This window comes from Archocentrus centrarchus, chromosome 19 (assembly GCF_007364275.1).
Source record: "Archocentrus centrarchus isolate MPI-CPG fArcCen1 chromosome 19, fArcCen1, whole genome shotgun sequence".
Taxonomy (NCBI): domain Eukaryota; kingdom Metazoa; phylum Chordata; class Actinopteri; order Cichliformes; family Cichlidae; genus Archocentrus; species Archocentrus centrarchus.
The window spans coordinates 16,264,202-16,285,621 of NC_044364.1; the positions used below are offsets into that span (position 1 = coordinate 16,264,202).

At 41.6% G+C, this 21,420-nt stretch overlaps 1 protein-coding gene across 6 annotated transcripts in view; it reads left to right on the forward strand.

Moving 5' to 3' along the window:
• The first annotated feature begins 4,957 nt into the window (after positions 1–4,957).
• The window catches only part of nrxn1a (neurexin 1a), a 67,482-nt gene continuing 51,019 nt past the window's right edge, over positions 4,958–21,420 (forward strand). Inside the window, exons 1-5 of one of the 6 annotated variants that reach the window (XM_030755746.1) lie at positions 4,958–5,266; positions 6,296–7,716; positions 15,821–15,838; positions 16,622–16,651; positions 17,677–17,688. In XM_030755746.1, the coding sequence (XP_030611606.1) occupies positions 6,984–7,716; positions 15,821–15,838; positions 16,622–16,651; positions 17,677–17,688 (793 nt within the window). In that variant the 5' untranslated portion in view covers positions 4,958–5,266; positions 6,296–6,983. Of the gene's footprint in view, positions 5,267–6,295; positions 7,717–15,820; positions 15,839–16,621; positions 16,652–16,729; positions 16,814–17,676; positions 17,689–21,420 lie in introns of those variants that run through there. The other 5 variants (XM_030755742.1, XM_030755743.1, XM_030755744.1 and 2 more) reach the window with 5 other exon arrangements.

Sequence of the window (21,420 nt, forward strand, 5' to 3'; positions counted from 1 at the left end):
GTGGTCAGTCCAATGGGAAACCAGGTGCTGATGTTGAGATAGTTTCCATAGTAACTCCTCCTCCTCCTCCCTGTCTGGTTCTCTCCTCTTCTCTCGCCAACACTCCCGTCACACATACGAACACCCACTGAAACAAGTGCACAACTGCTCGCTCAGACCTCCCATCTTTGCCTCAGCGCGGGCTTCTGTGGTTTTGCTTTAAGATCTCCTGCTCAAATCAATTTGAGCCTTTGTCTGGTCATATTTATTTACCATAAAGCTGCCTTCCTAACAGTCATCTGCCTTGGTGGAGCAAATATGTACATAAGCAAATATCTCAAACAGCAGTTAGACTGTGCAGTCCTGTCTCCAAACAAACACAGCTAAAGATGGTAGCAAGTGTACAAAGGCGGGATTAAAGATTGCATGCATTTAACAGCTGAACATCAGTGTAAGGACTCTAGTCAGTGTTTCTTTAAAGTGCATCTTGAATCAGCCTCTCCAGTGAGTTCAGGGTTGTTCTTTTTACAGGACGTGCCAGCCTTCAGTTGCTAGTTTCTCAGCTCTGTAACTCATTCTCCTTCCATCAACTGATGAAGGTGTTATGACAAAGCAATAGCATGGCAAAGGCATGTCTTGTACTCTTAGCTGAAAGTTATTAATGCTGATGTTTATTTTTTTTATTTATTTAAACTTTAGTTAACCAGGAAGGTCCCAGTGAGATTAAAAAGCTCTTTTTCAAGGGAGTCCTGGCCAAGATAGGCAGCAACAGAATATAAGTAAAACACTGTTATAAAAATTACATAGTTAAAATACATGTTCAAAAACATAAAATAATTAAAATTTTAAAACATAAATTAAGTGAAACAAGTACAAATTATGGAATCAGCCACAAAAGGCTGCAGTTTCGATTTAAAGGTACTCAGTGAAATTAATTCTGTCAGTTTCCAATGATGTGATTTTATAGATAACCAATGGACTTCTAGAGGAAGTTTTGCCACACAGCAACCATCTCATTAACTCCTCTGAGCCTTAATTTTGAGGCCACTATATAAATGTATTCAACTGTCACCAAGAAATTACGAATAAATAAATAAAAAACCTTAATGTGTAGAATCACAAATCAAGTTTATTTTCACAAAGCAATTTTTTAAGATTTTTTTCTCCAGTTACATTTGTACTATACAACATTATAGCTCAATCCACTGTGTGAATTTCGATAAAGTAGATACGTTTATAAATGTGTGTATTACACAGTTATTTAAAAAAAGGATGCGCTAAATTGCATGAGTAGTGTCCCTGACCACTCTCACCAGAATACTCAACAAATCCTATAATAATTCAAGTTACAGATACAGTATGCCAAGGAAATTTTTTAAATATATTTGACTTAATGTTTACTATGTTACAAGTAGATATGCCTGCCACTGCACAGTTGAAAGGGCCCTAATCCCATAATAGTGCACAACAACATGATTGGCTCATATGTTTTCCAGTTCAGCTGTTGATTGGCTCCCTGGGGGCTGAACAGAGACAACCGCCATCCAGAATTGTCCCATAAATTTCTATTGAGGATTCTTTGTTCCATGTTAATAACTGTAGTTTTCAAATATATGAGTCAAAGCAAAGATATTAAACATAAATCTCAAATGCAAACAGCATTCATGTAAGTGCCTGATTACAGCATAAAGTCTTCTTTGGCTTTAAATGTTTGCTTACAAGAAATGTTAACACTTCAGAAAGACACGCCTTTGACATACATTAAGTTTGAAGTATTTGCACATTATGATTGATGATAATCACTTGTAGGTGTCTGGACGTCAATTTCAGATGCACTCCAAGTCATTTAGCTCTGGAGCTGGGCCTGTATATAGATCCAGTGGAAGAGAGAGAAGAAGAGCAACAGCAGCAGCTGGTCCAGGGAGCCCAGAGAGAGCACCTTTGAGCTGGGCTCAACACAGCTGGAGTCTCCTCCCTCCTGGGGATGGGCAGGAAAAAAAGTGTTTGCTTTGCATGTGTCTTTGCTGAGGAGTTTCCATGAGATCCTAATCTATATGTCTATCTTACACTACATGCCCAAAGTATGTGTTCAACATTAGATCCATTTGTGAATTTCAATAAAGTAGATACTTCTATAAATGTGTGTATTACACAGTTATTAAAAAAAGAGGATGCTCTAAATTACAAGTTACACCTACAGTCATATCTGCATTTAAAAAAAAAAAACATCTGTGATCTTAAATATCAAAAGTTCCATTTTTGATGGTAATGTAAGACAAAGCGCTTAGATTAGCCTTTGTGTGGCATGTGGTACAGCCCAGCTTTTGTGAGTGTTGCCACTATTGTGTAAGGTTTCGTTGTTCCAGCACTTTCACACAAACCAGTAAACAGTCGTGCTGACATGAGATTAGACCCATTTTAGTGTCCTTGCATTTAAAGTATGGATGTAGCCACTGTGACATCACACAATGGTTAGAGAAGTCCTGTTGTGCCTTGCGTTGAGCATTTTGGTGTTTTTAAACCAGACAATGGAAGGGTGACTCTGACTATGAAACCAAGGACACTGCATGCAGCATCCCTTAGATTATTCTCCTTTCCTGAAGTCACAGCGCAAGAGAGTTGAGGGCTCGTTTCCCATGGACTTTTATGCAGCTAGTAGTCTTTTTGCAACCCAAGAAGTTGCTCTTGCTGGCCATTTAGAATAATGCAGGTTCATGCTTCACATACATCCATCTTTTATACTGTTTATGAAACCCTGACACAGTATAAGCATTACCCAACTTTCCCAAACAGATGCGGGACTGAGGACTACATCTTTCCCTCTGTCAAGGCTGCAATATTCCCCACAATTTGACAATGGCACAAATGGACTTTAGCAGAAGTCTGGAGAATTTCCTCTGTATAAAAAATGAGTGCATACAAAGTCCTGACACAGTAAATTACCAATTCCTTCCTAACTTTAGCGCTTTAATAATGTATGGTTGTTGTACCTGGACTTACCTCACGGCGCTCTAGCGTGCATGAGCATACCATTTGAGACACACTGCATAACTCATCCAAATCATGAGTCAGTAAGACTTCATACACTATTCCCAAATGTATGCAAACTGAGGTTGTCATAATTAACTAAAGCAAAAGGTTAAACTAAAACTAGCTGTGAAAACTGTTTTGTTTTTGGCAAATGAGTCATTAATGTGCTCTTGGAGTAATTTTGTTACGCCGGCCATTCCTTGGAAGGTTCGCCTCTGCTCTAAGTTTTCTCCATTTGTGGAAAATGTGGTTCTCTGGGGTCCCAAAGCCTTAGAAATGGCTTTGTAACCCTTTCCAAAGTGATAGATGTCAATGACTCTGTTTCTCAGCTGTCTCTTTAGATTGCGGCATGATGTGCTGCTTTTTCAGATCTTTAAACCTACTTCACTTTGTTAGACAGGTTCTATTTAAGTGATTTCTTGATTCAGCATGTCTGACAGTAATCAGGTCTGGGTGTGTTTAGTGAAACTGATCTCAGCTTTCCAAAAGAAATGTGGCTTATCACAGTTAATTCATGATTTAACAATGGGGGCAACTACTTTTTCACACAGGGTCAGGAAGGTTTGGATAACTTTTTTCCCTTAACAAATGAAAATGATTAAATAAATGAAATCATCATTTAAAAACTGCATTTTGTATTTACTCGGGTTATCTTTGTCTGATATTAAAGTTTGACAAATATGCAAAAACAAAGAATTCAGGAAGGGGGAATACCTTTTCACAGCACTGTAAAAAAAACTGAAATGAACTAAAACAACATAGTGTGCTTAACAAACTTAAAAGGTAATGTATTTCTTATTAGTCTTTTTCAGCTTGATCACATCTGACAATGCAACCTGTCTGTTCAGGTTTAGGTGCATCTCTTTACTGACACCCCAGATTTCCAGATAACTGTGAGCCAGCAGCCTTTGCGAAGTGTTTCGTATGTATTGTAATACCTTTTATCGGGTTCTTAAATCTTGACCCTGCAAATGCCCTCATTATGATAAATAAAAAGACAGTAAAATTGAAACTAATAAAAAGACAGCAAAAATGAAACATTTTAAAACAGTAAAAAGGAAAAGGAAACAAGGAAATCCACTCTGGGAACTAACTTAAAATAAAAAGAATTGAAAACAAAAACTAAAAATGAAAAAAAAAGATAGATAATTATCTGATTACTATCAATGCACCCAGACATGATTGCTGAACATCTCATTCTAATCTGCTGACACTATATGGTTGTGGATTTGTTCCAGTTCCTTCATAAGAATGTGAGTAACACTCCTGGCACAGTTAGTAAGACACTGGTGGGTTATAAGGCCTGACACAGAAATGGCACGAGTTCATCCCAGAGGTGTTAGAAGGGGTTGAGGTCAGCGTGCTCAAGGGCCTTATCCAACATGAAAGTTTCTCTTAACTGGAACTAAAGAGCCCGTGAGCAGTAATGCCTCCGTGAGGTGTCTGCACACACAGTATGTCATCTATTTTCAGATGGATTATTATTTTTTTCTCTCTGTGTGAGAAGAGAAACAGATTGAGAGAGATTTGTAAACTGACACGGCCTCTTCAATCCGTCCTTCCCCCCACAGTTCACTGAATCGCTGTCTTTACTCTCGCTCCTGTGGCGCCAGTGAAGTAAAGGCCATCCTCACTGTCACTCACGGATTTAATCACTCGGATCTACCCAGGTTCTCGCCTCATTTTCTGCCTCCGGTAATAGCGTTTCAGTTTCGAACGAGCGGTGAGTGCGCGCAGTCCAAGGTGCAGCAGCGGCGCGCGGCCCCGCCCATCCTCTTCTCTTCTCTCCCCCTTTATCTCTCTCTCTCTCTCTCTCTCTCCCTCTCTCACTCACACACAACCAAATACACATTCACACTCCATCTTTCTCTCGCGACCACGTGACGTTCCCTCTGTCAAGTCTCGCGGAGAGCATCAGACTGCACCTTTTCCGACTCAGGAGAACGGAGGGAGAGAAGAAGGAGAGGGGGAGAGCGACATTGAGTCAGACAGAGAGAGAGAGAGAGAGAGCGAGCGCGAGAGAGGAAAGGAGAGCTAGAGAGAGAGAGAGAGAGCAAGAGAGAGAGCGAGCACCTTGTCGCCTGGAGGCGATCCTATGATAGTTTTGTCCCTGTCCGGTAGACCGACTCAGTCTGCCACCAGGCGCGCGGCTTCCCTCTCCTCTCTCGCGGATTCGAGGGAGAATCTCCTCAAATGGAAGGGAAATCGATGAGCCGCGCGCGGCACTGTTGCCACGGAACCACAGGATGCGCGTGAGGTAGGTCGGTTTTCAAGAGTAATATGTGCCCGAGCCGAAGGAAGACCGCGGTCGGTTTTCTTCTTATTTACCGGGGCGAGGCTGCCACGACACTGTTACAGATGTAGTGCCAATTAAAACAGCAGGTTAAAGGTGTGGAAAAGAAAAAGAAAAAAGTAATTACAATGTAACCGGTGAGCTAAGCTGTAGTCAACGCGAAGCCTTGGGGCTCAGGTGATGAGACCGAGCCCCCGGTGTAGTCGAGGAGAAAAAAAATGGAGAGGAGGTATGGCCGCAAATCGAGAATCGATATTTCAACCGCATTCATTCACCCCGTCTATCAATAACCGTGATGTCGCCGCTTTTCGCCTCTCAAAGACTCCGAGAAGACGTTATGTGTAGTCCGCTGTGCTTGTGCATTTGGTGCCACTGTGGGGTTGTGCCGTGTGTGTGGATGTGTTCAACTGTTTGAAATGGGCTCTGAAGCCGTTAATTCGATAAAAGCGAGGCGGTTTGAGTCATCCGCCGCAGCGCGCGGTGCTGCTCCCGCTCTTTGTGATGTACCTAACAGTATTTGACGGTGCCTCGAGGTATTCATTAATAAAATTAACTAAACCACAAAAACTGTTGATTAAACTATGTACGAATACCCCAAGTGTCAGAGTGGATCTAGTTCTTTTCGGACATTAGGGCCGTCGCAGGTATGCCACCTTATAAAAATTTCCTGCGGCATGATGGGAGCTCTGCTGAAGGAGGTGCTGTTTGTGTATGTATGTGTATGTATGTGCGTGCCTATACTGTGTGTTTGGCTTAAATCACTGCTGTGTGGGCTTCGTGGAAGTAAAAATCCAGGTGTTATCTGTATGTTTATAAAGAGTCATGTGGGCCTGCTAATTGTGTAGTGTGACAATATGATGTCTGTGTGTGTGCGTGCAAAAATGCAGGCTAAGGTTGTGTGTGTGTGTGCGAGAGTTTGTGTGTTGTATATATATGTGTGTGTGTGTGTGAGAGAGACCCTGGTTGATTGTGCCGTCTCTGTTCTCTCTGTAGGTCGCTGGAGAGAGTGATGACGCGGCAGTGAGAGACACACATACCTCACTTGCACACACATACACACACACGCATATTTTTTACCCACACACACTTTAAGTCTTGCCCTACTAAGAAAGGGAGGAGGGGGAGAAAATACTGCTATGACGGTGTCATTTCTCTCCATTACCAGTGTGTGAGCCACACACACACACACACACACACACACTCACACTCGTACTCCTTGGGGAGTTGCCTGCATGGGGGATAAGGCCCTATCTAGGGCACAAAGATGGAGTTCACATCCGATTTGTCACATATCTAACACTCACACAGACGTTCACGCAAGCACACACACCTGGAATCTCGTATGTCAGAAGATAAGAATAAAGACTGAATGGAGAGGAGGCACTGAACATCTCAGAGAGGACACAAACAAGAGGCCAAGAGAAAAAAAGATGTCCAAAGTGTACTGAAAGGACGGAGGGAGCTGCTGTTTGATCCCCCCCTCCCTCTGCTGGAGCTGAATCCTATAGGAGCCAATCTTTGAAAAGAGCACTTGCAAGAAAGAAGGGTCACCTGAGAAACCTATAAAGAGTTCTTCAAAGTGCCCTACAGTTGTCACCATGAGCTGTAGGCTAGAGGGAACACCCCAGCTCTAGCCACTATCTCCTCCTGTGTGTGTGTGAGTGTGAGCGTGAGTGTGTGTATGAGTGTAATGGCGGTTTGTGTTTGGGCGGCAGCCCCACTGCTCTTCCTGGGGCTGTGCCTGTGCAGCGTGGGGGGCCAAGCCCAAGGTGAGGTCCTGGAGTTTGGAGGCGTTTCCAGCCAGTGGGGGCGGTTCCCAGTATGGAACGCTTGCTGCGAAAGTGTGCTGAGCTTCAGCCTGCGGACTCACAGCCAGGAGGGCCTGCTGCTCTACCTGGATGACGAGGGCTTCTGCGACTTTCTGGAGCTGCTGCTTCTCCACGGCCACCTTCGGCTGCGCTTCTCCATCTTCTGTGCTGAGCCGGCCGAGCTGCAGTCAGGTGTGGCGGTGAGTGATGGGCGGTGGCACGCAGTGCGTGTCAGGCGGGATTGGAGGAACACCTCATTGGAGGTGGACGGGCGATTGGAGGGATGGGCGGAAGTGAAGAGTAAGAGAAGAGACATGACAGTATTCAGTCATACCTTCATGGGCGGGGTAAGCCCAGATCTCCACTCTTCGCCCCTCCGCCTCACCTCTCCTTCAGTACGGGAACACCCTGCATTCCGTGGCTGGATCACGGCAGTGAGCATCAACGGCACACTGGTGGCACTGGATGGCTCGGAGGGCATCACAGTAACAGCTGGCTGTGGGCCAGACCATCAGTGTCAGAACGGAGGGGTGTGCAATGTGGTCAACGACCAGGCTGTCTGTGACTGCTCCGACACCGGCTACCAAGGCAATGACTGCAGCGAAGGTAAGGCCCAAAATCATGCTGACCCATCATATACATCCCATCCTTTATACACACACATGTACACCTCAAAAGACATGTGCACATACACTCAAAATGTATACTTCAGTTTACAAACCCCGGGTCCTTCAATGAAGACATCTATTTTTCATTCACACCTTTACATTTACCTTCAAGTTGTGTGTATGGACCAGCAGCCTTCACAAACAGTGCAAGACATGCATACTGATTATGTTTGATATTGATTTCTTATGCCTGCCGGTGGCTCCCAGTTTTAGTGGGCTCCTCCAGAACCCAGACCTAAGCCCAGTCCCAGGAAGAGCAGTCAGTATAGTGAAGAGCTTGAAAACAACTGTTCTTCTAGACAGTGACGCTTCAGAGTTTGAAGACTTGAAACAAATTCCTCAAAGTCACTGGAACGCCTTACCTGGCTGCAAGTTTTGATTAGCTCAGTAGGTGCGTTTGGCAAAACACAATACCATTGAGATCAATTGTGGACATGCCTGTTGGCTCAGGTTGAGAAACTCTAATTGGAGCAGGGCTTAGATGCTGGAAATCAGTAGTTGTTCTATGGCTGACACCTGGCTGCCTGTGTTAATGGATTTGCATTGATTGTAGATGGCCTTCAGAGGTACCATACATAGGGTGCTGAATGATGTGTATACAATCTATCGCCTGCCATTAATTTGAACAGCTTGCAGCCTGTTAAGATGCTCTGTTTGCATCTGTGTGATTGTTTGTAGTGATTTTGTGTCAGTGCTTTTATGCATAATAAAAAAGGAGATAGTGTTGTCTTTATAAAGATGAAGAAGTCTGACTATAAACACTTGTAAGTATGCCGCAGATGGTTTAATAACTGCAAGAATACCTTCTCTTAATACTTCCAATACTGCCTTTGGTCACTTCAAGTGCCAATATACTGGGCAGTGTAATGATAGCTGTTACAAAAATGAAACAGCTGCTTAATGAACTCAGCTACCAGCTTATGGTCATCATTGCAAATTCGTTAATTTCCCCCTACTAAGTTGTGTGTGTCATCAGATTTGCTTCAGTTCATTCAGAGAAAATTTGCATTCTTAATCGATAGTTCTCTAAAGCGACTCTGTGCTTTTTTTGTTTTCAGCACCAGCGATACCAATCAGTTTCCCCCCCAGCAATTGATTTTTTTAAAATTTTTTTCTTTTAATGACACAAATGCATCAACCAAAAAATGACTGAGTGGCCTTGCACCGTGGCCACTGTTTGTCATCAGCCTAACCTTACACCCCACCCAGCACCAGTTTCAACATCACACATCCTCTTGAGCCACCCACCATATCACACCCTAGCATTTAGTGGACAGTAGGATGGCTTAGGTTACCATGGAGACAGGACTAATAAGAAGACCTGATGAAAGATGTGTTCCTTACTCTCCTGCTTCTACACCTCAGCTCCAGCCTCCCCTATCTACACTCATTTGTCTCTGCAGCTCCAAATGACTTAAGGCATATCTGCCACACATTTCCACTATTTACATGCATGTGATAGTGAGTGGGTATTACTGCGTGTTTAATCTATGAGGCATGTTCACAAACCAGGCCACCTGTCCTACAACAAACAAGGAGGATGCAAACAGGCCAGTTAACAAACAGTTTATTTCAGAAGAAAAAAAAAAAGAAGCACAAGAGGTGAACTTGAACTAACAATGGCAGGTGTAGTCGTAAAGTCAGCAAGGAGGAAAAGTGGAAAATGTATGGTGACACAGCGCAAAGCAGTTGTTAGCCAAATAAACCAAATGGATGTCTCAGGGAGGAGAGCATCTTAACTCTAAGAAGGTGTTCAAAAGGAGCATTGGCAACCTGGGCTCAGGTGTTGCCAGTATTGCTGATTGCCAGTTGCCACACCCTACCTGTAGTACCTGGAAAGAAAACAGCTGCACATATCACACATAACAGGTATAGATGGGCATTTCTAGCACAAAATAAAATTCAGTGTTTAAAATGCAGTCTTTACAAATTTTGCAAATTTTTTGGGGGGGGGGGGTTAGAACTTTCTGACAGCTGTTACACTTTCTGCCTTTACAGAAACATCTAATTTCACCATGTCGCAAATGCTTTACTGGTCTGACGATGGTAGTTAACCTCTGTGCATCTATTTTCTTAACCGCTTATTCAGTACTGGGTCACGTGCTTGGCTGGAGCCTATCCCAAGCTATCACAGGGCAAGAGGCAGGGTCACCCTGGACAGGTCACCTCCAACACAGACTCCACACAGAAAGGCCCTGGTTTGAATCAGGAACCCTGTTAATGTGAGGGGACAGTGCTAACCATTGCACCTGGTTGTTAATGTGTATTTTTATTGATGGTAGTTTGCAAGCAGCTTGTTTGATGGATTTTCAGCACCTTCTGGTGTTAGCAGCATATTGCATCCGACCAGGCACTGGTAAAAACAAGATATGTGTTTTAAGAAAAGAATTTGTCACATAGAATTTTTTATTTATTTATTTTTTTTATTTAATGACTTTGAAAACCATAACCCTCAAAACCTTTATAATAGGCAACTTTTCAGTATGCTATTATTGCTTCCTCCTCTTGCATCTCTTTCTTGCATCTTAGCTCCTCCCAGTGAGGATGTAAGATGAAGATGCAAGGACGGAGGAGCCGAGGCTGTCATTTGACAAATCCATGGATCCAGAGTGTCAGCCTTAAACGATATTGGTTACTTATAACGTGCTGCATAGCTGGATCACCTTTTCACACAGATATCCCAGAAATGCTTATTAAAAACAATTTAAAACCTTACTTTTTTACAGATGAAAATTAATTCTAATATGCTTTAAAATTCTTTTATGTAAATTCATTAACCTGTTAACTGACAGCACCAAAATCACCTGAAAAAAACTACATAATGCCCTCTGGTTACTATTTGCTTTGGAAAACCCATCCATTAACTAATTAGCCTATTAACTGGCTTCCAGATGTATGAAGTGCGTTTTATATGGCAGGCTAGACCCTCCCGTTTTGATTAACAACTCATTCGGCCAATCATGTTAAGAAATGGGTTTCGCAGAGCCAATAATAACCAGAGGGCGTCACGTAGCTTTGTCAGGTGATTTGGTCCGGCCTGTTAACAGGTTAAGAGGCTACTATGAAGTCAACATAATGAATTATCTGTGAGTATTATGAATATTGATGATTTAATAGTCATTTAATAAACATTTTAAATTCCCTAATTCATATATGGAACAGGGTTTTATACTAATTATGAATTCTCATATTATTGTCTGCACTAAAATGCACCACATAGCTTCATAAAAGTGTGATTCGAAACAAACAAAAAAAACCACACCGTGGCTGTGCTCGATGCCACAACACAACAGTGCATTGCATCTCAGCATGCACTTTCTGTTGATCCTATAAATGACACTATAAAGTAAGCGCTGTAAAAATAAACTGCTACATGTGGAGTTTTCCGGGTCACGGGAGGAGAGTGGATGCAAGGAAGTAAAAGTTAGTGTAATTAAAATCAGACGAAGCGATAGAAAAGGTGTTGAAGCAGGTATGTTATGTTCACTTGTGCTGAAATAATTAGTCTATAATAATTAGTTTATATGAGAGAAAAGTAGGAAGAAAATTAATTAGCAGCTGTTTTGATGATTAAATATGAATTAATTAAAAAGAAAATACAAAGAATGTACCCAAATGTGAGCATTTGATGCTTTTCTTTGTCACATATGAAAGTAAACCGAATATTTGTTGGCTTTTGAACCAACTATTAAAACAAGCAGAGGATCTTACCTGGGACATTATTTATTTTCTGATATTTTATAAACAAAAAGCAATTAATTGGATGAGTCATCTGCTGATTAAGTGATCATGAAAATTCATTTAAGTCACTTGTAAAACAGAAATGCCAAATATTCCCCTGATCCAGCTTCTAAAAAGTGAGAATTTGTTGTCCTTTTTATACTTTATAATACTTTATATTTAATATGTTTTATGTTTTGGATTGTTGGTCAGACAAAACAGCAGTTTAAAAGCCCCATCTTTTGCTCTGGTAAATACTGACAGGCAACATTCAGCTTTTTTTTTTGTTTTGCGTTTTTTTTTTTTTTTTGGCATTTTGTTGATTTAATGATTAGTGCTAAAATAAATGGCATTTTTTTTTTTCATGCTTTCTGCTGCATGTGCGGTGTCTATGTCCAGGAAGTGACAGGTGAAGCTATGATCAGCTCTCTGCAGAAACTCAGTGCTGCACTGAGAATTAGGTATGATCTAAGCCAGTCTAATCCAGTCTGCTGTTTTGCTGCTGCTGCTTAGGGCACAGTGGGAGACAGACAGCAGTGACACACACATACCTGCACAAACACGTGCAACACAAAACATACAATCACACAGAGAAATGCATTCACACAGTGCGCTGGCTCCAGCAATACCATTAGTCACAGCACCACGGAGGTTCCTAGCAGCAGTGCAGCTCTACAGGCTAAATAGGAGGTGAAGACATTTTATGTAAAGGCTCTCACCAGATACAATATCTACTTTTCTCTGGCACTTGTCGCTCAACAAGAGGCCACTTATTCCTTTAAAGGGGATGTTTTATATCCCTAGAGTTGGACTCACATTTCGGCTGTGAGTGAAGCCAATTGTTTTGGAAAACATGTGCCAGAGTCATGTTTTTCTCTTGGCACTACTGGCTGCTGTTAGTAATTGTAGTCCCGTAAAATGGTTCCAGTTTGGAGGTCTGCTTAGATGGATGTGCATCTATGTCTTAAGTGAAAAGCTTTGTAGTATTACATGATTAAAATAATATGTAAATTTTAATTTCAAACTAAATTGCAGCTTCAATTAAAACATTATATGGGGGTGTTCTTTTGCTAGTCTCGGTATAAGCTTGTCAGTTCGCACTGTTATTTCATTGGTGTCTTCTTAATTATGTAGATTCATATTTTAGAGTTTGGGCAGAAATTTCTGCTGGGTTTAAGGCAGCAGTTGCAAAATGTCATGCACCAAGGAGAATTGAGGTGTGCCTTGCAATTTTGCCTATACATTATTATCACAATGTACATGCAAAAACAGTCCAGACTTTTCACCTTTTATTTTCTTGTGTTTCCTAAAAATTTTTCATCTTAAAACTTCTAAATTAACATGCAGAAAACTCCAGATTTCATTTATCTGCGTTGGCTTATTTTATATGACTTTTTGACTTGAAAATGTCAAACCGTGTCTGTTCTTTGACTTATTGTAGTTTCACAAAAGTTAAATGGATAAATATTTACTTGTAGCATATGATAAAACTCCACTACATTTACAAGAAAGCTAGGCTGAAGATTTAAAAGTTGCCAGCATCTCTGCAGGGGGCAAATTTCACTGGCTGACTGACCGGGTCACATCCCCTGGTGTTTGTGGCTGAGCAGGGTTTTCCCCTCACAGCCAAGAGTTTTGGTGGATGAGAATTTGGAGCAAGATAGTCCCTTTGTTTATTTGCAGTTTATGCATCAGAAACTGTTCAATAAACATACTTTTGTGAGACATTTGTAAACAGTGAAGTTCAGATAACAAATGTTGAAAATAGCTTGTCTGTCTTTGTGCACAGCTGGGATTCTCAGTCTTTGGCCAGATTTTCGCATGAAGCGTCACAATTATGAATTAAATTTAGTAGGCACTAAGAATAGAAGAAGAGGCAAATTCTATAGTGTAATTAAAACAAACCTGTCAAAGGGAAAGCAAGTCAATTTGTGCAATTGCTTGATGGTGGAAAATATTACAGTGTGACATATCGAATGCTCTGGTAGATAGCACGGAGGATAACAAAATTTGTGAGGGAGGAAAATGGATCAGTTTGTTATTAACCACCAGCGCAACCCACCACTTAAAGAAAAGTGAAATGACAGAAACTGTCATTTGGGTATTTTTTAGTTACTCGCTGGTGCTGATGTGACAACATCACATGGACGTTAGCTCTGGAAACAGATTCTATGGACTGAACCTTTCCAGGGAAACTGCAGTTTTTCAGAACCAGCTTACCAGTAACAGACCTTGGACAGAAAAGTGCAACACTCTCTTTAAGTTCTTAGGCTTATTCTTGGTAGATAGTTCAAAGATATGAAGAGGTTGAGGAAGACAGCTGAGCAGATGATGCATTTTCTGTGGATAGCTTAAATTTTCTGGAGGGCTATTTTGTGTGTTGTGGGTCTAAAATATATATTTAAAAAAACGTCTCCCATGCGCTGTTGTTCATTTTGGTGTGACAAGATACCAGCAGTGTGGGATTCCTCAAACCCCAGGAACTGCAGGCTGAACCAATATATGTGCATCAGCAACACTACCAGAGTTACTCTTTATAGTTTGTCATAGGAAATTTAATTCCAGATGCACTGACGCACTTTGGATGAGACAATTCTCAGGTTGTATTTGAGAAAATTAAGTGGATAGCTAAAAGAGCAGGGAATAGAGGCCCAGGTTTCTCTGAAGCAAAAATATTATGTTAATAGTATCTAAGGTTGTGTAAAATGTTGATTGCATGTTGTGAAAGAGTTGTCGCTTTCAAAACTGGGATGATCATTATTTGCAAGTATATGAGCCGAGGCTGTGTAGTTTTGTGTAGAGTCAGGCAAAGCCGGGTATAAAGGTTTATCTTTTATGTGGTACCTTGAAATTATTGCGTTATTTTGAACCCAGCAGCCTCACTGAAGCTGCACAATAAAGCTTTGAGATAAAATTATAACCCTCTAAAAATTAGAAAAAAATTCAGTTATGAATCTTTAATACAGAATGAATATGCTCTGCTAGAAGAAAATATGAATCCTTAGGACTACGTTTGAAGCCAGAAATAAGCAATTTAGCCGTGGCAGTCTTAGTTTCCGTACACGTTTACAATTACACAGTATCTTCAAGGCTCCCAAATGATCCACTTTTATTCCTGCTCATATTTTTGCAGATTTGTGTCAAGCCTAGAAGTATTTGCAAAGAAGTGTAATGTTGTTATTTACTGTAGGCATTCTCTCCCCTGAAAAAACTGCAGTATATTACATATTTAATACCAGCGCAATGAAGGAACTGTTTATGAGGGTTTTGTTCCAGAGCACATCAATATGTCACTTTGGAGAAATAAAATGATTTGAAATATTCTGAATATAGATGTAGTAAGTGAAGACAGTTTGAGCAGGGCCATGCATAAATGTAATTACTGTCTAAGTTATTTTGCCCTCCAGTGAAGGCAGAGTGAACCTGGCTTGTTAGGCCTGGCCTGGCTTGCATTGTCCTTGAGGGCAAATCGCTGTTAGCATGCTAATGGTTCCACCTGTTTCTGCCATGCTACCAAGCACAAGGGCAGAGACAAGGAAACACTCAGATGAACACAAAGCTCAAAATACACACACAGACCTACACACAGGCACACAAAGTTTAATACACACCCAAGTACACACACACACACACACACACACACTCTGTCCCAGTATTGGACCATGCATGCCCCTTGTCTTCCTGCACTGCTAATCCATCCCTACATGTTTACCCTGCTATTTCACATCATTATTACTGCCATAGTCGATGTTAGTGTGAATGTGTGTGTGTGTGAGCGAGGGAGCAGAGAGAGGTAAAGAGCGTGTGGGAGAGACTGTGAGATTGAATGTGTGTGTTGCATGCTATCTGTCGGGGGGCTCCGGGGAGAAGAAGCAGCTACAAGGTAAGTTATGGGGTAAATGGCTCTTGAATCCAAACCTACAGGTAGGACTGTATATTTAGACCAACAATCCCCCCCACCCCACCCCACCCCCCCACCCCCCTCTACCCTCTGTACCTACAAGTGTGGGTGGGTGGGTGTGTGTTTGTTTGCGCGCTAAGGTATGTGTATTTGTACCCGCGTGGAGTCGTAGAGAGAGAGACTGTGCATTCCTTTAATACAGCTGTGTGCATCTGTATGTATAGACAAATCTCAGTTTTTGGCTACCAGTGCAGCATGGTATCCATTGTGTCTGTTTGTGTGGACTTTGCATGTGTGTTGCCACGGTAACCCTGGACAGGTGTGCATGTACAGTAAGTAGCCATGGTAACCCAAGGCTGAGCATGCATGTTAATGAATGTCTGTCTCTCTTTCTCTTCGGCCGGCCGCAACACCTTTCCAGAGCACAGCTACACTCCAGGTAGGTTGTACTATCTATCTATCTATCTATCTATCTATCTATCTATCTATCTATCTATCTATCTATCTATCTGTCTATCTATCTATCTATCTATCTATCTATCTATCTATCTCTCTATCGATGTATCTTCTCTTTGTTCCAACTTTCCTTCATTTGTCTTGCTTCTTTATCTAATTCACACTTTTTTCTTGCTCTTCAATTAACTCTTTATCATCATCTCATTCCTCTCCTCACTTTTACATCTTTTCATGTCAGTCTTGTCCATTACCTTCATCTCTCTTGCTCTCTCACTCATTACATTTTGTGTTGTGGAACTACATTAGTAATAGATAGCCAGGGTAAAAGGTAGCCAGCTTAGATATATCTTGGTCTGTGTGGGTATGTAGGGGTTGGATGCTGATATCTGGTAAGTACTACATCTCATGCGCAATCATTTGAAGTGGCTCTTGCCTCGAGGTTATGTAGACGCGACAATACTGTAAAGTGTACAACCTAGTTTATGGCTATGTGCAAACGTCTGTGTGCATACCTGTTTGTGCGTAGGATCGGTGCCTAGGATAAGTAAGTGTCTTCAAAGCAAGGATTGGAGTTTTATTTTTTTTAGACATTTTGTATAATTTAGATGAATCATACAGACACAGAAACACACACCAATACAGAGAAATTTAGCCTTCACCAGCATGTCATTGAAAAACTCCTGTATCATAAAAGCACATACATGCACACACATACACTCCCCCATGATCCTTTACTGTGCTGACTGTGCTCTTGTCTTCCTTTAAGGTCTGGCACACCTGATGATTGGCGACCAAGGTATGGCCTCCTCTTACCTCACTTCCTGTTGTCCTCTGCTATACCATCATCCCCCCTTACCTCTTAACTCCCCTTACACTCCTTCAACACTCCTTGTATCCCTCCCCCACCTCATCACCACCTGGCGCCGAAGGAAGTTGTCTCTCTAGGCACTGAACTAAGGTCAGTTTTTTCCACTGTAATTAAGACTTTCAATTTAAACTGAAGCAAATGCAATTCGGTGAAACAGTTAAACCTGAAATATGCCTTTGAAGATTATTTTAGGTGTCATTTTTAAAAACAGTGATGAACCTGAGAGAAACTTCTGCTAAGATATATATTAAATAGTCATGGCTGCTGATGTGGGAGGGAGTAATGGGAGGGTGTCGATGGCTGTTGCTTCAGCGCTTGGTTGGCTTAGACTTGGCACTGCTCCAGGTCATGGAGATGGATCTATGGGCCGACTGACCGACTGACAACATGGATGGTTTGATTTGGTCTTTACTTTTCACTTCATTTCATTTTCTCTCACCTGTGTGTAAGAGTTTGATAGGAGGGGGATGTGAGTACTGAGTGTGTGTGTGTGTGTGTGTGTGTGTGTGTGTGTGCGCGCGCGTGTGTGTGTGTGATGTAGCCATACATGCGCATGTGTGCTCTTACAACAGGGTTTGAATCAGTGACTGGCAGCTTTCAGAGAAACGCACATCTACACTCCTCCATTGCTTTTCATCTGCTTCCAGCATGTCTCGCTCTGCCGTTGCTGGTGCTCACATGGGCTCCCGTTAAAACGTTGGCGAGCGCATCTGATTCTGAACAGATGTTCCTGCAGCATTTGAAAGCATTACTGTTACACCTCAAACCCCAAGTTGTCCAGTGTTTTTGAGAACAGCCCAAAAACAAGTTCCACTGGTCTGCTTGAAAATTGTTCACTGACCAAAAAACTCACAGTGCCACCTCTCTCTTTTTGCCCCCCCCCTTTCTCCTTTTTCCTTCTTTGTTCCTGCCCTCTTACACTCTGTGTGGGACACCACCCTTTGTGATTTTAGGAAAGCTCAAAGGTACCTCCCATACATTTTTTTTTTTAATATCTATGGCTAATGAGCTGCTCTGGATGGTTTTGAAGTTGAATGTATTGTCAGGCTCTTGAATGGATGGTAATTCAGACCTTTAGAGCTGTTCAGCTTCAGATTCTTTTTTGCGGTTGCTATTAAATTGGAATGTTTCATTTTTGGTAAGGTAAGGTGTTGACGCATGAATGTGTGTGTGTGTGAGCGTGCTGTTACTTATGCCTGCATGCGTGCGACTGAATAGAAGCTCGAGCCTACCGTGCTTTTGAAAATCTGAAGGTAGGTGCCGCTCGATCGGTCGGCTCTGCATGACGCTGATGAATACACTGATTGGCCCACATGAAGACAGGCCTGATCGTGACAGGCTGATCTGCGTCTATTGTGCTCTTTGATTGGATGAGAGCGACGACGTGATGACGGCTGTCTCCCATTGTGACAGGGCTGCCGTTCATTCGGTGAAATGTGCCATTTAATGAAATGTTCATCCTAGCTAGCGAATAGAAATATCTTGAAGAGAATAAATGATGTCTCCAAACATCTATCATGTAAGACATCTCTATTGTGACAAGTATATTTCTATCTGGACTTTTTTTTTTTTTTTTCCTGTGTTTTGATTACTAAGTAAACTCACATTGCTGAAGTTTCTACCTTAAAATGTCTGCTGAGAATCATCCAGGTGGCAGTGAAAATTTAATGGCTTCATCTGGCTTACGCTCAGCATTTTAAATCACCTACTTAAGGACCGACATGTATTAACATATGTTTCCAGCATTATTACACAATGTATGCAGTGTATTTATGTATAGTGGATGCCCTTGCTATTGTGGATGTTTGGATTGTGATAGGCTGAAAGTAAAACTGTTTCTTTTATTTATTTTTTTAAACCTTTGAAGTCTCTTTCAGACACTGTACACATGAAAAGGCTGCGTGTGTGTTTGTGTGAGTGTGTTTTTGCTCTGCGTACTGAGATGTAAAGGCTGTCAAATGGTGCAGACGAAGCCTAGCTTAGGTTAGCTCAGCGTAAAGAGGCTTTTTGAGGAGCCTGCAAAGCTGAAATGAGTTTCTTTGAGGGGGTGGATTGGTGTGGGGAGGGGTGTCTTAGAAAGATATATAGCATATGTGTGTGTGTGTGTGTGTGTGTGTGTGCGTTTGTGTGTGTGGGCAGGAGAAATTGAGAAAAAGAGACTGTGCCTGTGAGAACAGCTAAAGGAATGAATGATAGAGGGAGCAGAGAGGGAAATAGGAAGCGAGGGAGAGATAAAGTGAGTCGTCTTTTCTCCTGTGATGTAGAGCAACTGCCTGTATCTGCAAAGGGACAGCGGTGCTCCCGTCTGCCCTCCCAGCCCAGTCATTCTCCAAGGGAGATCAGCCCTGATGGGGAGCACTGGACCTTTCCCCTCCTCCATAAAACACAGTTATCATTCTCCTGGAAATGATACCCACAGATCACTAATCACTTTGAGTGGGTGAAAATGCACGAATTGTGAAGGGAAGAAAGAAAAGAGGGAGCCAAATTGGATTTTCATAAGTATCGAGCAGCCAAAGGAAGAGGGGGAAATGGATTTTTTTCATGAAAAGTATTGAGCAGCAATAATCTGGATGGAAAATGTGCTTAAAGCCAAGTAGCAGATTTTGCCCTTTTCTTTTCTCTCTGTCTAGCCAAGAATAGACCGTGAAGGGTTCTGGGTGAATGAATGATTGTGGATTCTGAATACGATCGACGAGTGGCTCTTGGACGTAATTGGCAGCTATCCTTGTTTATATTTGTATGTTCTTCGAGCTCTTAAGCAGGTAGCCTAGTTAATAATGGTTGTTTGTCTGCGTGTCCAAGTGTTCTTGATATCAATCCAACAATCTATACACTACATAGACAAGTGGTCAGCCTCGCTTGAAGTGACCTTTAAAGATGCGTGTACGTGAACGGACGGACAAACAGACACACACTCACACACCATAACCTTTAGAGAGTGCCCGCTGAGTAGGTGAGTGAGTATGTGTTCAGTGTAAATATGCATGAGTAAGGCTGCCTGCACATATTCTTCACGGTCAGTGGATGAAGGCAGAAGAGAGCGAGGTGTGTTTGTCTGTATGTTAGTGAGTGTGTCTTGTGTGAGCGCATGGGTGCGTGTTCAGGGGAGGTGGATTGTGAGTCATCACTTGTGACTCACAAAGCGTCGGCAATCAAAGCGGCTCATTTTAACACATTGTCTTATGGCAAAAACACACAGATGGACGCACACTCCTGGCTGTGCACACACATGCCCAATATCACACTCTCTGGATTTCTTTTTAAAAAGTCTCTTTTGTTTTTTCCCTCTCCACCCCCTTTTTGTTCGTTCATGGACAAATACATGTTTGCGCTTTTCGCAAGAAAAAAAAACACTCATGTACACTACACACACACACACACACAGTCACATACACCAACACAGCGGACGAGCTCCGTGCTGACTCCACCATATGTGGGGTTGGGAGTGGTACCAGACGCCAAGACAAGAGGAACCAGTCAGTACCAGCAAAATACAGCATGTCTCTTACCTCTTACTCATCACCACCAACTGCACTAATAATAAATCATACAAGAGCAATTATTTTTTAATAAAGTACAGGCCTGCTGAAACAAAATTTAAATACATATTTTTGTTAGTCTAATTATGCTGTATAATTTCTCAACACGCTCTCATCTCACTCTGTTATTTTAGGTAGTACTGTTGAAATGCTTTGCCCCTCATCAGATTAATCACCCACAATTTAAATTATTGATGAATGATATGTTGCTCTTAGCAAAATGCCTTCCTTTTTAATTTTAAATAATTTAGATCTACAAATACTGATTACTTATTGATTAATCAGCAAGTTAGTTACTTGATCAACGGATTCTGGTGTGATTCAGTTCAGTGTTATTCATATCATGCCAAATCTCAGCATAAGTCATCTAAGACCAATATTATAGAAAGAAACCCCAGCCCAGGAGAAACATACTTAAACAGACAAAGTGTAGCTATTTGCCTTGGGTCTATTATTTTCTATTTGATTATCTATTTTGTCTGTTACATTAAATGAAGTAAATAGATATTGTTAAGTTGATGTTTCATATATGTGGTTTTGTCTGACCAACAGTCAAAAACTCCAAAATATTCAGTCACCTCACATGTATGACAAATCAAAGTGTATACAGACCCTGTGGCATTATTATTATCACTAAATAAAAATATTTAAAAAATGTTTGATATTAAAATAATTGCAGATTAATCAACCTAGTTAAATACAGTATGTTTTGGTTGAGGCATGTTGATCCACTGTTGACATTTTACTCTTGCGGTGAGTGTTTTCCACCATATGGTGACATTTTAAAATGCTTAGTCAACATATTAATCATCTGCAAAAATATTAGTTTCAGTGTTGCCAGGAAGCAGTGAAAGAAGATGCCCCACGTTTATACTTGTAGGTACAGTGAAAAAGTATCATGTCATTTAACTTTTGTGTTTTCCTAATTTCAAAACTGTAAAGTCATTAAAATATTGTTTGCATTCCCCTGATTTCAGTTCAAGCGGCTAAACCTAGCAAAGTACAGTGAATGAAAGACACTCATCAGACGCACATTAGCCACTGATGTCGTAATGCTTACATAATTAACAAGACGGGCAAGTGAGCAGCCTCCAACTCGAGGTGAGAGAGAGAGATGCTTGGTGTTAGAATCTGGTGATTGGCTGCCTGCCTCAC